The sequence below is a fragment of the Rhinolophus sinicus genome, linkage group LG01, assembly GCF_036562045.2.
Source record: "Rhinolophus sinicus isolate RSC01 linkage group LG01, ASM3656204v1, whole genome shotgun sequence".
In the NCBI taxonomy this organism is placed as follows: Eukaryota; Metazoa; Chordata; class Mammalia; order Chiroptera; family Rhinolophidae; genus Rhinolophus; species Rhinolophus sinicus.
Genome location: NC_133751.1, coordinates 89,508 through 113,247, shown reverse-complemented (window position 1 = coordinate 113,247; position 23,740 = coordinate 89,508). Strand labels below are relative to the sequence as shown.

Genomic DNA, 23,740 nt, shown 5'->3' with positions numbered 1-23,740 from the left:
CCCCAAGCAGCAGATGCTGTAAAAGCTGAGATGAGAGTCATTCACCAGCAGGCTCATGGTTTTCTTTGTGCTGCTGTAGGTGGCGCTGGTATTTCCCAACAGTGACCCTGTGATGTTCATGGTTGCATTTTATGGGTGTCTCCTGGCAGAGATGGTTCCTGTCCCCATTGAAGTGCCGCTGACAAGAAAGGTAGTAGATGGTCTGGGAGTGGGGCAGGCCCCATGACGTTTGATGCCCCGTTGGCACATGAGTTCAACTGTGTGCTTCTCCTCCTTCATCCTGGAGAGTGTCAGCGCCCACAGATACTCTCTGTGTATCTTGTTGGTGAGAAGGGCCCTTAGAATGGCTGGAGCTATGGCATCACCTGTGAAATGATGAGCCTGTTTCCTCTGATGAATAGATTTGGGGTTTCATAACATTTTGTTAAACTTTTTCTCAATACCATATGCTCACTGATAATGAGTTTCATTTCTTGGGGATACATAATGTAATACAGTGATGCATCACGGCTCACTTCTCTCCGGCTCCACACATCTGTTACTGACAGATTACTGTGACGTTCTACGGGGCCGCTGAGTTCTGCACATAAATGTCAGTAATCTGACGATTGACAAAATACCCTATTAGGAGTAGACCAGGAATGAATTTTAGAAAATCAGTTTTCTATCTATCCCAGTGTTCAGGCAGCTGTTAACATGAGGATTGTCAGCAACAAATATTCAGGAATCTCAAAAGTAAAGTTTGCAACTAAAACCTGTAAATCTCAATGGATAATACATGAGGACAGATATTTGACTACATGGATTCTTAGGAAAAAAACTAGAGATTTGTCAAACTTACAAAAAGAAAATGATAAAACTTTACTGAGGGACACATATTAAAGAATATCTACAGGCAATGTGCATCTCTGTGCAGAAATAATTCATGTTGTTAAAGGTCAGCCCCACCCCACCCCCCGGATCAATCCGTAAATTTCAAACACAGATCAAGCGGACATTTCAATGCTACTATTTTTGGAGTTTATTAAACTGCTGCTAAATCATTTTCAAGGAAAAACCTTTGAGAAATTAGCCCATTATCTGAACTTTATATTTTATTGCAAAAGTGTGTGTTTTAAATTTAAAAACAATTAAATTTTACTTTCATGAAACTATGATGTATAGGATTGAATGGTTGTAGAAGTTTTGAGAGGGGTGAAAAGGCACTCTACGTTCTGTGCGTGGGCCTGAGAAGTAAAACGCCCAGATGCTTCACTGCTTCCTGTCTCCCGCAGGACGCTGGCAGCCAGCAGGTTGGGTTTCTGCTGGGCAGCTGTGGTGTCACCCTGGCCCTGACCACGGATGCTTGTCAGAAAGGCCTGCCGAAGGCGCAGTCTGGAGAGGTGGCAGCTTTCAAAGGTGCGTTACCCAGGCCGAGGCAGTCGGCGTCCTTGTTAGGCTGTGTCCTCTGGTCCTTGCTCAGTGTCCAACCTCACTGCAGAGGCTGCAGGGCTCTCAGCAGCAGGCAAGTCTGAGGCCTTGGTGAGTCTCGCTTCTCATCAGGTTCAGGGTCGAGGCCAGTGCCATCCAGTGTGAACAGTCCAATAGTGAGAGCGAGACAAGCCCATGACTTCTGTCCCGCAGATGCTCGGGGGCTAGTGATGCATGTCGGACGGTAGGTCCTGAGTGTGGGGCGCAGAGTCCCTGACCACTCGCCTGTGCCGTGTCCCTTATCTGCACCCTCACAGGTTGGCCACCCCTGGCCTGGCTGGTGATCGATGGGAAGCATCTGACGAAGCCCCCCAGGGACTGGCACCCGGCGTCCCAGGAGGCCGGAGCGGGCACCGCCTACATCGAGGTACCGAGCGCTCGGTGTAGGCGCACAGTGTGATCCGCCGGGGGGGGGGGGGTTGCACTCCAGGCCAAACTGTGTACGTTGTATCTCACCCCAGAAATGTAAAGTGTCACATGGAGATGTTCTCAGATGCGGTCAGGGAATACTGTCACCTGACCCCCATCGGCTCCCCTGGGTGCCGGCACTCAGGAGGGAGCCTCCATGCACCGCTCCTCTCCGTGCCTGCCCAGGGTGGGTCCTAAAGGGGACTCGGCCGACAGCTTCTTCTCTCTCAAATCAGGCAGCCTCCAGAAACATCACCTAACGGACCCGTTTTCTTGAAACCTTTCAGTATAAGACCAGCAAAGAAGGCAGCACGGTGGGGGTGACAGTGTCGCACGCATCCCTCCTGGCCCAGTGCCGCGCTCTGACCCAGGCGTGTGGCTACTCAGAAGGTAAGGCATGCACGGGACCTGCCCTGAATCCAGGCCATTCTGCGTGCCGGCTGCCCGGGGGCGTCAGGTCACCCAGGGGTCCTCACTCGGTTCTTCCCAGTAACTTCTCGTGTAGATTACAGAGCATGGACTCCACGTGCCACCAGGTCCCTGGTGCCAGGGGCTGCTTCAGCCAGAGGCAGAGCTGAGGGTCAGTGCATTTTGCATTAAAAACACAGAAAACCGTCTCATTGGACAGACGCCTGTGGCTGTCGTACACACCTGTGGGTTTGGCACACACTGTCACGCATGCAAATACACAAATGCAATCTTTATGGTCATAGCTTATCTCTTGGTAGTCCCCCCTTTACTGTTAAATATCAGACATTTAACTTAGGTAAATGCTATTTAAAAAATCTATAAAAAGGATACATGGCGGTGTTCTTGGCATTACAATACTTAAACAAAACTAAAAAGTAAACTGAATGGTATGTTTAAATATCGAAGATACAGGTGTTTAAATGCAAGGGTAGGGGGGGCACAGCTGAAGACCAGTGGGCGTTTGGAAAAGGGTTTTAAGTACGTTCAAAGGCCTGGATAATTTCTTAAGAATTACATCTGTCAAGTGCAGTCCCCTGGTTTTCTTTTCCTTCAGATCAGGGTAAGCTTACGTATGTCCCCTATACTCGGGGCTCCTTCACTGGACAGGGAGCCTGTGGGCAGCACTCTTGTTCCCAGTGCAGCAGCATTTCCTGGCACACAACCCAATGTCTCCTGTTCACCGTGGCGTTTCTCTTCTGGCTGCACTCGGCCTTGCTGTGGCCTTTGGTGAGGAACCAGATGTGCTCATGGCCCAGGCTCTGTCTCCTGCCCATGGTGAGGCCTGGCCCCAGGTCCCGCAGATGATGTGGCTGGGCGCTCTGAGCGCAGCGCTGTGCAGGGTGGCCTGGGGCTCCCAACTGGTCTCGCTCTTTGTCACACCTTCTTGGAAGAGAAAGTGGGCCAGAGAGCCCTTTCTGAAGGGAGGTGACATGAGCAGCAAGTGACATTTCCCAGAAGTGCAGGATAACAGCCTTTGGTGTGAGAAATGGGAGGCCTGGACGTAAAGTTGATAAGTAAGGGTGCCCGTGACTGGTCATGGCGTCTGATTGACACGTGTGACCTCCTCACACAGCTTCTTAACCACAGGCTGTTCCTTGCATTTTCAGATTGGTGGTCAGCATAGTTCTCCGTTGTGATGCAACTGTATGACCTTCTCTTTTTATGTTTTCCAGTAACTTGAATAGATAACCACGATCCTTGATTAATTAGTGCATGGCATTTGGCAATGATGTACATTTCCCAAAACTAACATGTTGATGCCGTACTCACCTCAGTTTCTCTCAAAGTGCGTGTGACTTGTACAGAGGTTCACTCAGCAGTTTAACTGTCTGTGTCCACTTTCAGCTGAAACGTTAACAAATGTGCTGGACTTCAAAAGGGATGCCGGTCTGTGGCATGGAGTGTTAACAGTGAGTGTTACCAGTGAGTGTTACCAGTGAGTGTTACCAGTGAGTGTTGACAGTGAGTGTTACCAGTGAGTGTTACCAGTGAGTGTTGACAGTGAGTGTTACCAGTGAGTGTTGACAGTGAGTGTTGACAGTGTTACCAGTGAGTGTTGACTGTGAGTGTTACCAGTGAGTGTTGACAGTGTTACCAGTGAGTGTTGACAGTGAGTGTTACCAGTGAGTGTTGACAGTGAGTGTTACCAGTGAGTGTTGACAGTGAGTGTTACCAGTGAGTGTTGACAGTGAGTGTTGACTGTGAGTGTTGAGTGTTACCATTGAGTGCTAATGGTGAGTGTTATGTGCTGATGTTTCAGTGAGGTGATCCCCAGGACCCTTTAGTCATCTGATGCACGTGTGTGATATGTGGCAGAAGCGTGTCTGAGGACAGCACTGGTGTCACTTGGCCGCCCATGGCGGGGGTCCATGCTGTGCTGTCCGCATGTGGAGCAACATGCTCCTGAGCGTGTGTGTCTTCCTCAGAGCGTCCTGAACAGGATGCACGTGGTCAGCATCCCATACGCACTGATGAAGGTGAACCCACTATCCTGGATCCAGAAGGTGTGCTCCTATAAAGGTGAGGGGTGGCACCACTGACCCATCATCCTCCATTCAGGAGGCTTTTGGCATTAGTCTCCAGGGAAAACAGCCAACAGGCAGAGCTACAGACGTGGGCGGAGGAGTCCAACCGCCAGACCTCAGACACGCCCAAGTGGCTCTGACACCATGCTGTCTGCTGGCTGTCCTGTGGCCCCGCCTGTGTGTGCAAAGCACTGTTTAGTGATAGCGCTCTTCTGCAAGGACCACAGCTCCTAATTTTATTGTCGAAATTTCCCTTACAGTCACATCAGTACTCCGAATTCTTAGTATTTGTGGTGGTGGTAATTTGAAGTTAGGGCTTTGCAAGCCACCAACAGCAAAGCAGTTTATTCAGACGAAGCCGAGTGCTTCTGACTGACTGGCTGAGGGTGGGGCCTCGCCTCATCCTGCCCTCCACCTCCAGCCGGTCACACCTACACAGTCCAGCGTCCCTCCGCTCTGCTCTGGGGCGCTTGAGGGCACCTTCACGACCCCCCAAGGCTGGGCCTAGGGCCGCTCGCCGTACCACCCTGTCCACGCTAGTAGTCGAGTACGTCACTGGGTGCCGACGAGGGGCGCGAGCTCAGCTCGTACGTCTTCAGGGCTGCCACGAGGTGGCAGCTGTCTGTTTATCCTGTTTGTGGGGGGAAACAAGGCTGTGGGGTTGGCGGGTGCTGCCCACTAGCATGGCCAGGATCCAGGGCTCAGGCCATCGCCCACATCCCCGAAGCTTCCGCCGCCACAGCTGTGTCCGGCGTGCACCCAGGGTGGGGAGAGGCGGGTGTGGGTCAACCAAGGTGGAGCTGACACACAGTTGGGGCGGACGTGGTCTGGGTTCTCCGGTCACAGCCAGGCCTCACCGGGGAGTGGTCGTCACGGGCGGGGTGGGTCAACCTGCTAAGAGCTCGCTGCTTGGAGCTCGGGTCTGCATGTCTGCGTGTCCGCCCCGCGCGGAGGAAGCGCGGTGTGCCTCCGCGGGGCTCCCAGGGCAGTGCCGCCTTCACGTGTGCTCCTCCCCCGCAGCCCGGGCCGCGCTGGTGAAGTCCCGCGACATGCACTGGTCCCTCCTGGCCCAGCGGGGTCAGCGCGATGTCAGCCTCAGCTCGCTGCGCATGCTGATCGTGGCAGACGGCGCGAACCCATGTGAGTTAGCCCGCCCGAGCCGCCGACACGCACTGCGGCGTTGTGAACACGGGTGGCCCGTGACCAGTTGTCTGTCACGTGTAACTGCTCCTTGGTGACTCGTGTTTTGGCCACTAAACTTGAAAGCGGATTTAACACAGTTGAGAGAAGGCACGTGCCTGAGAGTCGTCTTTCTTAAGCAATGCCCCAAGTGTGCGTGCGGACCGGGAGCCTTCAGCCTCATTCAGGCCTCCTTGGCTCCCCCACGTCCCACACCCCCTTCCTCTGGCGAGAGCTCCCCAGGCTGAGGCCGCTCTCCCGACGCTGTGGGGCATCCTGGGGGAGCCTCGGGGACATCCGGGCCTTTCTGTGAGGCACAAAGCCAGACACCATGTATGTGGGAGTATCGCTGTTGGCATGGAGGCTAGCCTGTCATCTGATCCCCAGTCCAGTGTGGCCCCAACACCCCAGCGCCCTGGGTACCCCATTACTCTTGAGAGCACCGCACCTTCCGGCACCCAAAGCTTGCGGTTCCCCCTCCACACCAGAGCCCAGCAGGGTACCAACGTCCTGCCTCCCAGACAGTCATGCTGCTCACTTGTCTGCATCCCCACCCATGCCCCCGGCCAGGCTGCTTGTCCACTTGTGGTCTCTTGCCAGGTCCTCACAGGACGCCCCCTACAGTGCTCTGCTCTGCCTGCACCCCCACAAGCTCCCCACTCCTAGGCTGGCTCCCTCTGCAGACCTCATCCTCCTATAGTGACTGCCACTCCACATGCCCCCAGTTTCCTGCAGCACTGAACCATCTGGATTGCCTGGTTTGTCCTCTGCTGTCCCCTGGTGCCCAGCATGGGGCTGGACACAAGGGCACCTGGGAACAGCTCCCTTCCTTTCCTCGGGCCTTACTGGAGGTTTGTGGCACAGCCCTGGGGCCCTGCACAGGCAACACTCAGCCTCCTGGGAACTGAGTTTTTGTATCGATGGCACCCCAGACCGTGGCCTGGTGACACTGGTGGACAGGGCGCAGGCCACTCTGTGGGGAGGAGTGGCCAGAGGTCGCTGGGCAGGCACTTGTAGGAGCAGGACGCTCACAGGCACATGGGCCCCTGGGTGTGCGAGGCAAGGCTCTGGAGCACGCCTCAGTTACCTGTGCAGACCTTGGAGCACCTGGGTGAGGCTGCGTGTGACAGGGACGCACGGCTGGCCGGGAGTTAGAGCTCAGAAGCAACACAGCCATTAGAAATAGGCTTTCTGTGAGAAATTGCCACCTTCTTCTGTTGCTTTGAAAAGGCATGATGTTTTCATGGAAACAGCCCTCCCTTCCACCCCTCCCCCATGGGGCTTTGCCCTGTGCTGTTTAAACAAGAAGTGGAGGGGTTAGCATCTGCAGGCTTGTCGGCTCTTGCATTACTCTCAGGTCCCGCTCTGTGTCACACAGGGTCCATCTCCTCCTGTGATGCCTTCCTCAACGTCTTCCAGTCCAGAGGCCTGAGGCCGGAGGTCATCTGTCCCTGTGCCAGCTCTCCCGAGGCTCTGACGGTTGCCATCCGCAGGTAGCGTGCCTCCTTGCTGTGTCCTATAAATGGCACTCTTTTCTGCACTGCCTCATTCCGTGCTGCCAGCTGTGGTGGGCTTGCTCCTTGGTGGAGGCCATCGTGACCAGTGCCACTCCTGTGCCCCAGGCTGTTGGTGTGGCAGTGGGCAGGTGTGCCCCACGGTCCACTTATGCTGATCACCTCTCGCCTGTCCTATGGCTCTTGCGGGCAGCGTGCCTGCAGTTGAGGGCATCCTCCACTCCCTTAGGTCGCGGGTGTCAGCTATGGTCCTCTGTCCTGTGTGTGTAATAATAGTGTGAGCACGCATGTGTGCGAGTGTTCTGTGGCCCTGGGTATCAGTCACATCTTACCAGTAGGACAGCGTCTTCATCCTCACGAGCTGTAGGGTCTTCATCCCTTTGTTCTGTGCTGTGTCTTTGCTCAAGAGCATAAGACATGATCTTACTGCGAAAATACTGACCTTGGCTTCTCACTCTTCTGTCACTACTTCATGACACATTGCTCCCAAGCTTGGTGGCGTAGGAGAAGTCCATCTAGCTCAGTGCTGGCCACGGTCAGGACTAGGGAAGGACTGTGCAGGGGTGCTGGCCGCAGTTGGACGCTCTCTGCGCTGGCCCCGGGTGGGGGAGCTGCAGACACAGCCTCCTTCCGTGTGCCATCTCAGGGCCCTGCTGGACGCCTCACACCTGTCATTCTGCTTACCTGGCTGCCCAGTGAGTCTCCCAGGACCAGCAGGTGGCAGCTGAGTCACCTGTGACCTACATTGGAAGTCACATAGCATCACTTCTTGTTGTCACAGTCCTGCCAAGTGGAGGCCCCACAGCAGAGGACACCCACAGCATGGTGGGGAAGGAGCGGCATCTTTAGGAATGTGTCGTCACACGCCATTCTCACGTGTGCACAGAGCAGGGCCCGGATGCAGCCTCAGCCTGCAGGCCAGGTGGCCCTGGGGACCGCCACCCAGGCCTTGGCCGCTCGCCAGCCAGTCGCTTTGTCTTACAGGCCGCCCGCCCTGGGAGGACCTCCTCCAAGAAAGGCCGTGCTGTCGATGCATGGCCTCAGTTACGGGGTGATCCGAGTCGACACTGAAGAGAAGCTGTCAGTGCTCACTGTCCAGGACGTCGGTCAGGTGATGCCTGGAGGTAAGGGACCAACTGGAGTGTGTGTCTGGACCGAGTCACGTGAGAAGAGGCGCAACCGCCCTGGCTCTGGAGGAGTGAGTGCTTTGGAAGCACCAGTGAGGGATTTCTTAAAAGTGTTTTTCCATGCAAATTGGGGTTTTAATTTATACCATTTTTTCCATTTTTTGCCTCCATTTGTATTAAGTTTATACTTCAGCTAAAAACAAGAGTGCGTTTATAGCCCCAAGCCTGACTTGTAGACGCAGTGTCTGGGGAGATGGTGAGCCCACGGTCTTCATACGTTCACAGTGAGGCCTTATCCCCATGGCCCCAGGATGTCTGGGTAACTTGACAGTTAGGTTGTCCTAGCAAGGCCCATAAGTGCGCGTCATGTTAGGAGCATGAACTAAGGTTCGCAGACATTCCTGTGGCTTCCAGAGGGGCCCTGGGAGCCATGCTGCACATCTGCCCGTGGGCCTGAGGTTTGCCTGCTATCGCCATGGCCGTGCAGCAAGGCGATGGTGACGGAGCTGTCTCCCTGCGGTTCTGCGGGCATGTCCACATGGAGTGACGGTGTGAGTGGGGGCTCTGCTTGGGACGCTCTGAAGTCCCCCCTCAGTGCAGCTGCCCCACAGCTGCTCCAGCTCCCCTGCTCACCTTGCCGGCCCTTCTGGGGATGACAGGCAGGTGTCCTGACCCACCCTGGCACTTCTGGGGACCAGGTTCCCTCCTTTCAGTCAGGCACCCTGACCCCGGTGCTGCTGTGACCATCCAGGTGGCAGGTTCTCAGGTCTGCGTCAGGCAGATGAGGGCAGGACGGGAGCCGTTCAGGCCTGTGCCAGCTACTCCAGAGGGAGGGCCCGCAGTGCATGCCGACCCCGTGTGAGGGACACTTGGGCTTTCACAACAAGCCCGGAGTCCACATTTCATTCCTGCTCACACTTACGTGATGTGAGATGTGCTTTTCTCTATAATTTTACCATACGCATGGACTCATCGGTCCTGGAGTCACTTGAACACGAGGATGAAGCGTTTCACAAGGAGCAAGGATGGGGAGTCTTACTTATCTTCAGGAGTCATGAGGACAGCACAGTAAAACGTCGGTGAAACACAGTCTTGGGGATGTTTCTGAATGAAAGAAGAAGGGACTTTTATAGTAGTGTTTGTGTCTTACTAATGAAAAGTGGACCAGATAGACTGTGTGTGCACAGTGCCCCCCTCGGCCTCTGTGTGTGTGTGTGTGTGTGTGTGTGTGTGTGTGTGTACGATGTTCCCAATATGAAGTGCTTTCTGGCCTTTTGTGCCTTTCTGTGGGTTACTTGAGGAATGCGTGTCATCACTGGAGTGTGCACTGAGAGCCCTGCGTGTGATCTGAGGGCCGCTGCCTTCGGCCCCACGTCTTCTTGTCTGAGGCTTTGACTGACTTAGTGCCAATGGAGACGCGTACTGACCACTGCCCTGTGTTGGCCCCCTGCTGACGGTGCTCACAGATGAGACTATATTAGAAAAATTCAAGGGTGAAGGAAGGACGAGGTCTCAGGGCCGCAGGTCACTTAATTCACCACCAAGCAATGAGTTCCGTGTGCTGCACCAGCGCACATGCTGTTGGGCATTGCGCCCCTTTTGGAGGCTGCATCTGGACGCCTGCCCTGTGGCAGGGCTGGGTGGCCTGAGCCCACACATGCACAGTCCCCAGGGCCGAGGGCCGATGGGCGGGCAGCAGGCAGGAGCATGTCAGAGGGGCACCGCTTAGTGAAAACAGAATGGGTGACAGGCTGTGGCAGGGGCCACACCGAGGCCTGCATGACACTGGGGTCTGTCAGGCTCCTCAAAGCAAACGTGAGAGATGATGGCTGTCGGCAGCTGGGTCAGCCAGCGTCTCATGTGCGTGCTGCAGGGGTGCTGGGAGCGCGGGTGTCCCGTCAGTCCTGGCTTATTACAGCTGTTTGTGTCGCCTCAGCCTGGTTTCTGCTATGTCAGATGCAAAGACATGACCAGGTGGAGTGCGTTATGCACGTCAGCCATTGTAAGAACACACTGCAGACAGCAGCAGGCAGGTCCCTGGGAGCAGTGCGCTTACACGTGATTGTGACTGGGTGGGCGGTTCTCTTTCAGCGAGTGTGTGTGTTGTGAAGGTGGACGGTGCCCCGTACCTCTGTAAGACTGATGAGGTTGGCGAGGTGTGTGTCAGCTCCAGTGCGACCGGCACGGCCTACTATGGACTGCCTGGGGTCACGAAGAATGTCTTTGAGGTTTGTACCTGTGCACTGCAATGGAGTCTGTGGGCATCAGTGGGTGCAGGGGGCCGTGGGCCGTGGGCCGGCCTCCTTGGCTGCTCTGCCGGGTCAGCTGGGAGTTGGCACCGTGCAGCCCTGACGGGAGTGCAGGTTGCCCAGGCCAGCTAGCACTCTGCATGCCGGAGTTGTTGGGGTGGCCAGAGGGCCCAGTGAGCACCCACTCCTCTGGGCCAGGCCCTGGGAGCATGCAGATAAAGGGGCAGACGCAGGAACACAGGCCTGTGGGGGACCCCTGCGTGTGGGAGCCCAAGGAGGGTCTCATCAGGCAGCAGAGACACTGGGCCTGGGGCTGCCTCTTCCCCTCGGCAGACATGGGTGATGCCCCAGCTGAGTGTGCTTGCCGTGCTCTCCCACCTGCCTGCGGGGCCTCATCTTGGACCATAGCCTGACCAGTCCCCTCCGCTCTGTGCAGACTGTCCCTGTCACCGCGGGAGGAGTGCCCGTCTCCGACAGGCCCTTCACCAGGACGGGGCTGCTGGGTTTCGTTGGCCCTGTGAGTAGCCCCACCACCAGACCCAGGCCCCTGGCAGGGTGGGGGGTGCTGCCGGCCTCTGCTGAGCATCTAGAGGCTGGGTGCTGGACCACCCACTGCAGAGCACCGTCAGCCACGTCAGCGGTGCCGCCTTTGGGACCCATGGCCGCTGCCCAGAGCCTTTTACAAACCTCCCCCCTGCAGGCCTCCTTGCACCTACTCCCCCCCAGCTGCCCTTTCGCCCCACCCGAGCACTTAGGCCGTGGGGCCCTCCCCCTACACGCATCCATCACCATGTCGCTCTGCCCCTTGTGGCCCCTGTGTGTTCTGTGTCCTGACCGGCATCCTTGCCTTCAGGGTGACCTGATTTTCATCGTGGGCAAGCTGGACGGGCTGATGGTGGTTGGGGTTCGCAGACACAGCGCGGATGACGTTGTGGCCACCGCACTGGCCGTGGAGCCCATGAAGTTTGTCTACAGAGGCAGGTGATGCGCTGCGGGTCCCTGTGCTGTGGCTTAGGTCCCTGCCACCTAGGACTGGAGAGGCCTGTGTACGGGGGGCTTGGGGGGGTGGCAGGGACTGCGCACACAAAGCCCCACAGAGGAAAGGGTGACATTTGCAGCAAAGGATGGCAGCGTTAGTGTCCTTGCCGTCCCCAGAGCTCAGGTGGCCCTCTAAGACAGTGCGATCTGAACATGTACACGGGCACAGACCCCACAGGGAGCCCCTCCCACCAGAGCAGTTAGTACCAGAGGCCACGCCCTGTCTCCTGGGTTTAGCAAGACAGGCAGGGTCTCTGCCTACCATCAGCTCACCTTTTCTGACACTTAGGCAAGCACTAAAGATTCTCATTTCCACTGAGCACATAAACAGACCCGAGACCTCCTGGATGGGCCCCTCCAACACCCATCCAGCCCCCTCCAGCACCGTCCAGCCCCTGTCCAGCACCCTCCAGCTCTGTCCAGCCCCCTCCAGCTCCATCCAGCCCCTGTCCAGCCCCCTCCAGCACCGTCCAGCCCCCTCCAGCTCTGTCCAACCCCCGTCCAGCCCCCTCCAGCACTGTCCAGCCCCCTCCAACTGTTGTCCAGCCCCCGTCCAGCCCTTGTCCAGCCCCCTCCAGCTCCAGTGTTGTCCTGAGGGAAACAGCCTAGCCCTGGTTGGCCCACTCAGCCAGCTGCATCTTTACATTTTGTCCTTCTCAGGAAGTGCTTTTATTACTCAAACTAGGGTGTCTGTGAGCCTGACCAGGCCCTGCCTTGAATACCTTAAAAAAATCATGAGGGAATTCTGCCAGGTGGGGGGTCAGCTCTGGCTGCTGGCCTCTCCCAAGTCAGGTGATGGGCGTTGGGGAACCGCCCAAGAGAGACCAGCAAGGCAGGCCTGTGGGTTTGTGCAGCCCACAGAGCATCCCAGGACGTCACTGCCTGTCCTCGCAGAGGAACCCGCGAACACCGCTGCTGCAGGTGTCCTCGGGGTGACGACAGGGCAGCCACGCCCTTCTGGGCTGGGTCACCTGATGGTTTCAGGAGGTGAAGACCCACTCTGGAGCAGACACCTGGTGAGGTGATAGCAGCCCGGGTGATTGGCTGCGTTGTGGCGCGATGAGCAGTGTGGCCTGTCTGTCCCCACCCGGGAAGAGCTTGAGGAACACAACTGTCTCGAAACAGAACCTCTGCTGTGGGGTTGCTTAGCAACCTAACATTGTTTACACAAAGGACACAGTAGTTGGGATAAACAGGATAGATACAGCTAGAGAAAGACTAGATAAGCTGGAAAGTCAAATTAAGGAACTACTCGAAAGGTTCAGAAAGGGAAGGTTTAAAAGTAAAACTAAGAGCGATGGGGAGGGGAAGAAGGGCAGCAGTGCAGATGGCAGACCCGGGAGGAGGGTGTCTCAGGAGCCAGAGCTGGAGCTCGGACTGAAGCAGGGTCCATGGGTGGCTTTGCGACGTCTCGCCGCTGACACAAGACCAGGCAAAACGGAGTGGGGCTCGTGTGAGAGGATGACAGTACAGTCAAGTTTTAAGTTTCTAAGGGGAACTTTTAACCTCGATTTTATATTCATCCAAATCGTCACTTAATCGTGCAGTTGTAAAAAAAATATTCATGGGTATATAAATTTCAGAAGTTTAGACACAAGAAAGATCCCTTTTGTGCAAATACTCTTAGATGAGGTACTAAGAGAAATAAATTCAGGAAATGCTATAAGATGTAGGAAACTAAGGAAATTTAACACTGGGTAAAGTTTGTTGTATAGAGAGTGTGCGAGTGTGTGCATGTTTGCACACCAGCCAAGGAGAGAATGAGAGGAAGTATGTGCATAAACGCCCAGAATCAGAACGGCAGACATGCTGGCGTGTGGTTTGATGGGATACCAGCTTCTTGGCGAACAAGGAAACAGGGAGACATCAGCTCAGAATCTAGAAGAGGGAAGGTGACCCAGAGAAGAGAACAGGGTTGAAATTCTTCAGATAGGGGCAGCAACTCACAGGGGGACATAGAATCAGTTGGATTAAAAATGTAATTCATGGAATTTGTAGACGAATTAAGGAAAACTTTCTTTTAAACCGTGAGCCTGGGGGTTTTCCTTTGCTGGGAAGTGCTCTCTGCGTGAGCGAATTGACACTAGCTCAGCCTGTTCCAGGAGGTGAGTGGCTGGTGACTTCCTAACTTCTCCCAAGCAGCCGCTGTGGGACTGTCCTCTCACACCAGCACTTCCACCCTCCCTCCAGTGACAGGAGGCGTCTGTCCCAGCGGCGTCCTTTGCTGGGGGGTCATCTTTGTCCTCATCCTCCCAGGATCGCTGTGTTCTCCGTGACGGTGCTGCACGATGACCGGATCGTGCTGGTGGCCGAGCAGCGGCCAGATGCGTCTGAGGAGGACAGCTTCCAGTGGATGAGCCGCGTGCTGCAGGTGGGCGGCCACATCCATCCCCTGTCGGCCCCACCCCCTGCAGACAGGCGGTCGGAGGCCCTCCTGCCCACCCTCTGCTGGGCACCTTCATGGCCTTCCAGCCGCTGAGCAGGCCAGCCAGGGACCCCGTCACTCCACCCCACGCCTGCCCATGGTGCCCTTGTGGGGACCCCAAGCGTCAGGCCCCTTCCCTGCCTGCACTGCACACACAGGAGCCACTGAGGCTATGAGGTCTGTGAGGGTGAGGAGCCTCTGAGAGCAGCCCCTCCACACGCTTATGGGTCCCGCCACGCCCCTGCGGGTCCCGCCACGCCCCTGCGGGGTCCGCCACGCTCCTGTGGGTCCCGCTACGCCCCTGTGGGTCCCGCCACACAGCTATAGATTAGGATGCTTCAAATGAAAGGACCATGCAGGTTGGGAGTGGCCACCCGGGGTATGTTGTGAGGCAAGAGCGGCTGCCCACCTGCTGCGACCGTCCCCACATGTCACACACCAGCGCACCAGAAGGAATGGCACTGTAACCCCTAGTGCTGATCTCCGACTGACCGACAGTGGGGACACTTGCACCACACACGTCCCCTCTGCACTCCGTGCTCTTGGAATGGACTGCAGTTCCACAGAGTCCCGGGAGGGAGCAGAGTTTACAGTCCATATGTGCCCAAACCTTAACTGCACCGTCCAGGGAGGGGCGTGGTCAGCTGGATGGGGTTTCCACGCAGATGAGCCATTTCAAGTGCAGGTGGTAAGCTCTGATGTCACAATAATTAGGCTGCAGGACACACCCTCCGCTCTGCAGGTTCTCCCATGTCCCCTTGCATTAGTCCCCAGCCCTCACCTGCACCTTGCACATCCAGCCCACAAAGCCAGTCGCTCTGTCGCTGCAGGTGGACTAACGACATACTCTGTAGGGCCCCGGGTGGTTCCTCGTCATGGCCTGGGACCCCAGGGTGGTATGGGGGCCACTTCAGTCCTTGGTGCCGAGTCGATTTCCATTTCATCTGTTCACACCTTGGTGGACACCCGGGTGGTTTCTTTCTGGCTGTTGTGAGTAAAGCTGCTGCGGACAATGGTGTACAAGTCCTTTGGTGGGATTCAGTTCTGGCAGCTTTCCAGGGGCGCTCTCGGGTCCATCGCGTGCCGTTTGTGCGGCCCCACAGCCCCCGAGAAAGAACAGCATCGTCCAACGGCACCACCTCACTTCAGGAGCCCAGCGAGCCCTGAGCTTCAGAAGAATGAGGCATATTTATTTTAAGTAGAAGTTTTTATGTGTTATTATGGAGTATTTCTAATGCATCAAACATAAAAACAGGAGTGAAACAGCCCGCATGTCCCCATCGCCCTGCTTCAACAGTTGTCAATCCAGGTCCCATGTGTCACCACCTGTCCTCCCCCCTTCTCCCTCAGGAGGGTTTTGAAGCCAGTCCGAGACATTACATCATTTTATCTGTAAAGATTTTAGTATTCATTTCTGTAAAAAGAAATACCATTATCACATCTTAATAATTTCTTTTCAAATTTTCTTTTATTGAAGTATCATTGACATATTGTCCAAGGTGGACAATGTGACGATTCAATGTCTGTCCATGTTGTGAAACGGCCACCACAGTGAGTCTCCTGGGCATCACCACACACAATTAACAAATTCTTTCCCTGGTGATGAGAACCTTTAAGATCTGCTGTCTTAGGAAGTCTCAGATGCACAAAGCAGCACTCTCACTGCAGTCCCACGCTGTGCGTTCATCCCAGGACTTACCTTGTAACGCGAAGTTTGCTCCTTGGATCCCTTCACCCGGCTCAGCCCACCCCCGCCTGTAGCAACCACCACTGTTCTCTGTATCTGTGAGCCTGGTTTGCTTTAGAGTCCACATACAGTGAGATCATGTTCTTTGTCTTTCTGTCTGACTGACTTAGCAGGATGCCCTCCGGGTGTGCCCATGTCACAAATGGCAAGATTTCATCCTGTTTCATGGCCGAATGACATTCCATTGTATGTGTGCCTTGCATCTTCTTTGTCCATTCATCCATCAGTGGACACCCAGGTTGCTACATCTTGGCTGCTGTAAATAATGCTACAGTAACCATAGGGATGCAGACATCTTTTCGAGTTAGTGTTTTCGTTTTCTTCAGATAAATACCCAGAAGTGGCATTGCTGGGTCGTAAGGTAGTTCTCTCTTTAATTTTTTGAGGACCCTCCATACTGTTTTCCACAGTGGCTGCACCAATTTGCAGTCCCACCAACAGTGCACGAGGGGTCCCTTTTGTCCATGTCCTCACCAGCCCTTGTGTGTTGATTCATTGATGATGCCATTCTGACAGATACGTGATATCTCACTGTGGTTTTGATTGCCTTTCCCTGGTGATGAGTGACACTGAGAGTCTTTTCATGTGCCTGTTGTCTGTTTATGTGTCTCCTTTATGGAAATATTCAGATCTTCTGCACACTTTTTAATTAGCTTATTTTGTGTGTTTTTTGTTTTGTTTTTGTTTTTTTGCTATTCAGTTGTATGAGTTCTTTCATATTTAGGATCTTAACCCTTTATTAGATATATGTTTTCTGCCATTCCATACGATGCCTTTTCATTTCATTGATGGTTTCCTTTTTTGTGCAGAAACTTATTAGTTGGATATAGTCCCAATTGTTAATTTTTTATTTTGGTGCCTTTGCTTTTGGTGTTAAATCCAAAAAGTCATCACCAAGGCCTATGTCAAAGGGTGCACTACCTGTATTTTCTTCATGGAGTTTTATGGTTTCAGGTCATAAATTCAAGTCTCTAATCCATTTTGAGTTGACTTTTGTGTCTGGTGTAAGCTAGTGGCCTTGTCGCATTCTTTGGCATGTGTCCGTCCAGTTTCCCCAATGCTGTTTATTGAAGAAACTGTCCTTTCCCCATTGTATATTCCTGGCTCCTTTGTTGTAAATTACCAGGTGACTGTGGGTTTACTTTCGGGGCTCTCAATTCTGTTCCATAGTCTGGTCACCGTACTGGATTTCACTAGTTTGAAATCCAGGAGTGTGAAGTCTCCATCTGTGTTGTTTTTCAGGATTGCCATGGCTATTTGGGGTGTTTTGTGGTTCCATACAAATTTTAGGATTGTTTGTTCTATTGTCGTGAAAAATGCCTTTGGAATTTTGATAGGGATTACAGTGAGTCTGTAGATGGCTTTGGGTTAGTATGGACATTATAACAATACTCTTCTAATCCATGAGCACGGAATGTCTTTCCATTCATTTGTGTCGTCTTCAGTTTTCTTTATCAGTGCCTTACAGTTTTCAGTGTGTAGGCCCGTCACCTCTTGGCTAAATTCATTGCTAAGTATTCTTTTCAATGCAGTTCTAAATGGGATTATTTTCTTAATTTCTCTTTTTGATAGTTTGTTATTAGTATACAGAAATGCAACAGATATGTGTATATTGCTTTAGTGTCCTGAAACTTGATTGAATTTGTGTATTATTTCCAATAGTTTTTTGGTGGAGTCTTTAGGGTTTACTATATATAATATCATGGCATCTTCAAATAGAGACAGTTTTACTTCTTCCTTTGCAATTTGGATGCCTTTTATTCTTTTCCTTTTTCTTGCCTGATTGCTCGGGATAGGGTTTCCAGTACTAGGCTGAATAAAAATGGTGAACAGACCTCCTTATCTTGTTCCTGATCTCTCTATCTTGTTTTCTCAGTTAACAAGCTTTCAGCTTTTCCCCATTGAGTGTGATGTTAGCTAAGGGTTTGTCGTATATGGCCTGTATTATGCTGAGGTACGTTTCTGCTATACCCACTTTGTTGAGTTTTTGTCATAACAGTAATTTCTGATGTAATTAACTTGTCACTATTTAAATTTCCTGATTAATGTTTTCGGTTTTTTTAATTAAAGTTTGTTGGGGTGACAATTGTTAGTCAAGTTACATAGATTTCAGGTGTACAATTCTGTATTACAGCATCTATAAATCACATTGTGTGTTCACCACCCAGAGTCAGTTCTCCTTCCATCACCATGTATTTGATCCCCTTTACCCTCATCTACCACCCGATTATCTAAGTTTAGTTATTTAGTTAGACTCAAGGTCAAAATAAGGAAAAAATTGCATTGGTTGTGGCAGGTCTTTAAGTCTTTTTAATCTGTATAGACTCCTCCTCTGTCATATTTTTCTTTCAATTTGTTTATTGACAAGACCAGGTTGTTTGTCAGTGTGTTTCACAAGCCTGAATTGTGATGAGTTCACCTCTGCAGTGTCATTTAATGTTCTCCTCTGCCCCTTGTAATTCCTGCATTTTGATGTTAGAGCTAGAGGTTTGATCAGACGCAGCTTCTGCTTTCTGGCACAAATTCTTCCTAGAAGGTGGCATACGGTGCCTGGTTGTTTAGCATTCGTGGGTCCACTGGTCTGTTCGAACGTCACCGTGGTACGTCTGTGATGCTGTCTCTCCTTCATCATCGGAACTGGAGCAGCTTTAGAAGTTTCTTCTTCAAAGAATGCCATGTCCTGTTGGAACCCCTGGGGACCTGAAGGGCAGGCCCTGCAGGAAAACAAGGTTGATGATTGATTTCAGAGTAGTGAGCTGGTTTCCTGGAATCCTCTAAACGTGCCCACTGGGTTAGGTTTTATTTGTTTGCTTCATTGTGAACTAGTGGATTTAAGTAGACTAGGTATGTTTCACTGTATTATAGTTACTTGATTTTTCAGTGCTCAGTGGGAGCCTCTTCAAACCTAAACCGATGGGGAGGCCCTTCGGCACCCCCAGTCCTTTGGGGCCACACCAAAGAACAGGAAGACCAGATGTGGGGGAGGCAGCGCCTTTTGTGCCCTAGGCCTGTCACGGCTGGGAACCTAGGGGCCCAGCTGCCTTCCAGGGAAAATGCAATTTGTGAGCACGATCTGCATATTTGGTATCTCTGGCTTAGTCATGTTTCTGGGCTTTTAAGTGGACAGCGTAGGAAATGATGTCTGTGTGTGCAAGATTCCCTACATCGTAAGTTTATTCTGCTACGTAGTTTTATCTCAAATTCAAGACTACGAGGTTTTCACCTGACTCATTGCTCTCCCTTCCGCCACACTGCACAACTCTAACAGAAGGGCTCATGTCCCTCAGGCCCTCAACACACTGCACTCTCGACCTCTATGACCTCTGCGGCATGAGATTTCTGAGCAGCTTACGATATTTCTGCCCATTGGGCATATCCCACCAGGACTGGGCTAATCAAATCACCGTGTTTAAAATCAGTTTCAATAGGTTCTTTCTGTGGGGCTCTGCCACCAACATGACTCCAGGTGGTGGAGTGCGTTTTATTTTGCTTCTGGTTGTTAGGGGTTGCTTTTTGAAATTCTGAGTATTTTGCATATAAAATATGTACATGGTCCCAAAGTTAAATCTGAAAGGTCTACCCGGAGAAGACCTGCTTTTGCCCCACTTTCTCAACTCTCCCCACAGGAAGTCACTCAACACGGCTTCTACCCCTTATCCAACTGCATTTTTTTGTGTGTGTGGTTTTTTTATTGGGAAATATTGGGGGACAGTGTGTTTCTCCAGGGCCCATCAGCCCAAAGTCGTTGTCCTTCAATCTAGTTGTGGAGGATGCAGCTCAGCTCCAAGTCGAGTTGCTGTTTTCAATCTTAGTTGCAGGGGGCGCAGCCCACCATCCCATGTGGGAATTGAACTGACAACCTTGTTGTTAAGAGCTCGTGCTCTAACCATCTGAGCCATCTGGCCACCCGTCTGGAAGCTCAGTGGCAACTCGTCTTCAATCTAGTTGTGGAGGGCGCAGCTCACTGGCCCATGTGGGAATCAAACAGGCAACCCTGTTCAGAGCTCAGGCTCTAACCAACTGAGCCATCCAGCTGCCCCAAACTGTATGTTTTTAATGGAAGCCGTTCCAGATTTCTGAGCGAGTACCCAGACACAGTGTGTGTGTGTTACATGAGAGAGTGTGCACACGTCTTTCTCTTGTTTTCTCAGTTAACAAAGAGTCCCCATGATCACTGTGTCTCTGTGACCTTGAGCTGGAATGTCCTCAGTGCAGTGCCCAGCCCTGCAGCTCCTCGGAGCCTTGAGCTGGTCGGCGTATCAGGCCTCAGACACGCCCCTCCTGTCCCATGTCCTCCCTTCCAGGCCATTGATAGCATCCACCAGGTGGGCGTCTACTGTCTGGCCCTGGTCCCTGCCAACACCCTGCCTAAGGCTCCTCTCGGCGGGGTTCACATCTCTGAAGCCAAGCAGCGCTTTCTGGAGGGGACGCTGCACCCGTGCAATGTGCTGATGTGCCCTCACACCTGTGTCACCAACCTTCCCAAACCTCGCCAGAAGCAACCAGGTCAGTGGTGCCTCACAGTCTTTAAATGGTGGCAACCGCACTCTGGTTAGCCACCTGCCAGTCACCAGCTCCTGCCTCCTTGGGACTAAGCCACGGAGGTGAGGACGTTAGCATATCACTGATGTGAGGGCTTCGCCTGCCTGTCAGAACCCCTGAGTGACTGAATTCAAGCCCAGCATGTTGTCTTTGGGTAGCAAGGCAATAGCTCCCAGGATCAGAGATGCTGCCATGAGCGGACCTGGGGCGTGGGGTCTGGGGAGCCTCTACTGGCCACATGTGTGCGCCGCCAGCACCACCGAGGCCATGGCAGGCAGGAGTGCATTCACTCACTCAGCCTGTGACCTACCACAGCCACGGACCGAGGGGACCTGGAGTCTTGACACATGTCAGTTTCACTTCCCTGGTTTAATTGTTAGATACAGTTTTCCTTCCTTTGGTTATGTGAGTTTTTAGTAAATGCTAACTTTTCTCTGTGGTTATTGGACACTAAGGTATTAAGTGAAATACATTTAATCGGGAAGATTTAATTTCCTGACTTATGCATGAAATGCAGTAAAACAGTGAACTATATTAAGAGTTTAGTTTAAGTATTTGAAGCTCAGATTGCCCATCTTTGGCCAAAGGAGCCTCTCTGGCTGGTTTCCTCAGACGGGGCCCCAGCCCGTGGAGGCGTCCTTGCTATAGGTGACCTGTAGGTGGCTGAGGTGCAGTTGCATCCCCCCAGATAGGTGCCGTATGGCACATGTCTCCATGTGGCATTGCTTAGGCTTAAGAAAAAGTTTCCCTTTGTTATTGAGTAGAACCTTGTCGCTGGTTTCCTGAACATCTGCATCGCATTGAAGAGTTAAATGCCTAATTCACATAAAAAGTGTGATGGATATAAAGTCACATGGTGGTGAGAGCAGGAGTCAGAGCTTCTCATTCTGCACCACCACCAACCCCCACCCGGTTTCCTAGACGTGGGACCGGCCTCCATGATCGTTGGGAATCTGGTTGCTGGGAAGAGAATTGCGCAGGCCTCGGGGCGGGAGCTGGCCCACCTGGAGGACAGCGACCAGGCCAGGAAGGTGAGGCCCAGGCCTGGGGCTGAGGAGGGCATTCCCTCCCCCCACCTCCGCTGGACCCCCAGGGCCCTGAACTAGCTGCCTCCCCCTCTGCAGTTCTTGTTCCTGCCAGACGTGCTGCAGTGGCGAGCCCACACCACCCCTGACCACCCGCTGTTTCTGCTGCTGAACGCCAAGGTGAGCCCAGTGGAGTGCACAGTGTCCACAGGCCCCGAGGAGTGGATGCTGCCCCAGCTCAGTGGTGACCCGATGACTGCTTTCCTAGGGCACGGTCACGAGCACTGCAACCTGTGTCCAGCTGCACAAAAAGGCTGAAAGGGTGGCCGCCGCTCTGACGGACAAGGCAAGACTGAGCGTTGGGGACCATGTGGCTTTGGTCTACCCCCCAGGTAAGCACACCGAGATGTCCCAGGAGTTGTCCTCTCTTCACATGCCCTCCTCCCTCAGCTCTTCTCTCAGGGGACAGTCCCAGTGGTGCCAGTGTCGTGGCCACCATTCCCACGACTGTCGGAGGGACTCTGGTGAGCTCTGGGGCTACGGTCCTGCACCATCGCAGCCCCAACACTCCAGCTTCCAAGACAGTGTGGGCGTTCGTTGCAGTAGCTCCTTCACATGGCCACACCCCTTGTCGATAATTATAATCCAACTGTTGTTAGACTGGTGCATTTTACTTCAGCCTTTATCATCCTTTCGCCTTTTCATCTGGCTGTTCTTGCCCCACCTGCGTCCTACATATTGCAGTTATAAAGTGGCCACCGTTATCACCACCCGCCAGGTGAAGGAACAGATTTTTGCCAAGCACCCCGAAGTTCCCTTGCCTCCCTGTCCTAGCCACAGCCTCCTCCTTCCTCCCAAAGTAGCCTTTGTCCTGACCTCTGGAGTTGCCATTTCTTCATTTCTTTGTAGTTTAATCCCCAGACATCATTCTAGCTACCAGTTTCCCTTAAATTTCATGTGTTTTTTAAGCCTCTTAATCTATAGGCTGCTGTCTTTCCCTCCTTCCTTACAATTTCCCTACTAAAGATGCATGTGACCCTGCAGCTCCCACAGTCTGGACATTGCTGAGTGCCGCTTGGTGCCAGTCAGCATGTCCCTGGGTGCTTGACTGCCTGCAGACTGGCAGCTGGGGCCCAGCACCGGGTCATGCGCAAGTTCCAGACCCCGACCAGGCCTACACAGTACTGCACTGCTTCATCGGAACCAGGTGCTGGCAGGTCTCTCCTTTGTGGTTTCTGCACCACTGGTGCTCAGTGTTCCACAGTCTTCATTCATTAAGGGCCACGAAACAGGGAGATTCTAATTCTGCCACTTCTTTTTCATTTATTAGCCATGAAATTAAACTGACACTTCCCCTCACCTAGTATTTGGTTTCCCAGTGGTAGCACTCATATATGGAAGGCAGAAGAAGTTTCCTTCTCTTCTATCAGTTTTTATTGAAACGAATTTTGTTTCCTAACACGCAGGGGTGACCAAACAGGAACTCATGGGTTTAAGCAGATTTTGTGGGTTTCAGTCCTTTGCAGTTATTTTATTTATTGAAGCTCAGATTGCCCATCTTAGGCCAAAGGAGCCTCTTCCGGCTGGCTCCCCCAGACCAGGCCCCCACTCCCTGGAGGCTTCCATGCTGTAGGTGGCCTGGCTGCTCCAGGCCACCCGGTGCTCATCCCGGCCCCGACCTGGAATCAGCCACTTCCCCTGGGAGCTGGGCCCTGGTGTTCCCAGAACAGTGGCCACGAGGGTGCTGATTTCTCCTGGGTCAGCTGCCGTCCATGGCCTCTTCAGGGAGCAGAGCCAGGAGTGACGTCATCACGTCTTAGAGAGGCAGCACCTCACCAGCTCATACTGTATACCCAGTTCAGATTTGGGGTTAGGGGGTCTTTACTAAACCTCCTACATTCCAGCTTCTTTTCTCCATAATGTGAATCCTGCATCTCCGGGACAGAGGACATGGGAGAATTCAAGTATCTCATGGTCCCTCACCAAGTCCTGCATTACACACTGCTTTCTGAATCTGAAAGCAGCCTGAGTATTGCACACGTGCTTTCTTCAGCCCCTCCCGCAGCTGTCTGTTGTCTGTCTTCTGTTGTCAATCTGTCTGTCTGTCGTCTATTGATCTTTCGTTTGTTGTCTGTCATCTGTCACATCTGTCATCTGTCGTGTCCGTTGTGTGTCTGTTGTCTATCATGTGTGCCGTCTATGTGTTGCCTGTCATGTGTCATCTGTGTTTCATCTGTCTGTTGTCTGTCACCTGTCATCTTTCATCTGTCAGGGCACCACTGCAAGCACAGCCTCTCTTCTTCACCCTGTGATTCCAGTCCCCCCAGTAGCCGTCTCAGGGCTCACCTCAGGCCCCACGTCTGCGTCTTTGTTCGTGGTGGTTTTCGCAAGCTGGTTCTATCATCGATTCCCAGGAAAGTTCCTGGGAAGCATCCCCCCGAGTTCTTGCTGATTGATAATAGTTTGTACACTTATATCATTGAAAGTCACTTCTGCTGGATAAAGAACCCATGACTCACAT

General features: G+C 53.0%; 1 protein-coding gene across 7 annotated transcripts in view; it reads left to right on the top strand.

Annotated features, from left to right (window-relative positions):
* The window catches only part of DIP2A (disco interacting protein 2 homolog A), an 89,164-nt gene that overhangs the window by 51,818 nt on the left and 13,606 nt on the right, over positions 1-23,740 (top strand). For 6 of the 7 annotated variants that reach the window (XM_074319528.1, XM_074319562.1, XM_074319453.1 and 3 more), the window contains 17 exons: positions 80-190; positions 1,275-1,398; positions 1,728-1,837; positions 2,166-2,268; positions 3,694-3,758; positions 4,275-4,368; positions 5,394-5,513; positions 6,931-7,045; positions 8,051-8,190; positions 10,285-10,421; positions 10,879-10,959; positions 11,296-11,423; positions 13,737-13,851; positions 19,957-20,158; positions 21,116-21,225; positions 21,319-21,399; positions 21,488-21,611. In XM_074319528.1, coding sequence (XP_074175629.1) covers positions 80-190; positions 1,275-1,398; positions 1,728-1,837; positions 2,166-2,268; positions 3,694-3,758; positions 4,275-4,368; positions 5,394-5,513; positions 6,931-7,045; positions 8,051-8,190; positions 10,285-10,421; positions 10,879-10,959; positions 11,296-11,423; positions 13,737-13,851; positions 19,957-20,158; positions 21,116-21,225; positions 21,319-21,399; positions 21,488-21,611 — 1,960 coding nt within the window. Of the gene's footprint in view, positions 1-79; positions 191-1,274; positions 1,399-1,727; positions 1,838-2,165; positions 2,269-3,693; positions 3,759-4,274; positions 4,369-5,393; positions 5,514-6,930; positions 7,046-8,050; positions 8,191-10,284; positions 10,422-10,878; positions 10,960-11,295; positions 11,424-13,736; positions 13,852-19,956; positions 20,159-21,115; positions 21,226-21,318; positions 21,400-21,487; positions 21,612-23,740 lie in introns of those variants that run through there. The other variant, XR_012492057.1, reaches the window with a different exon arrangement.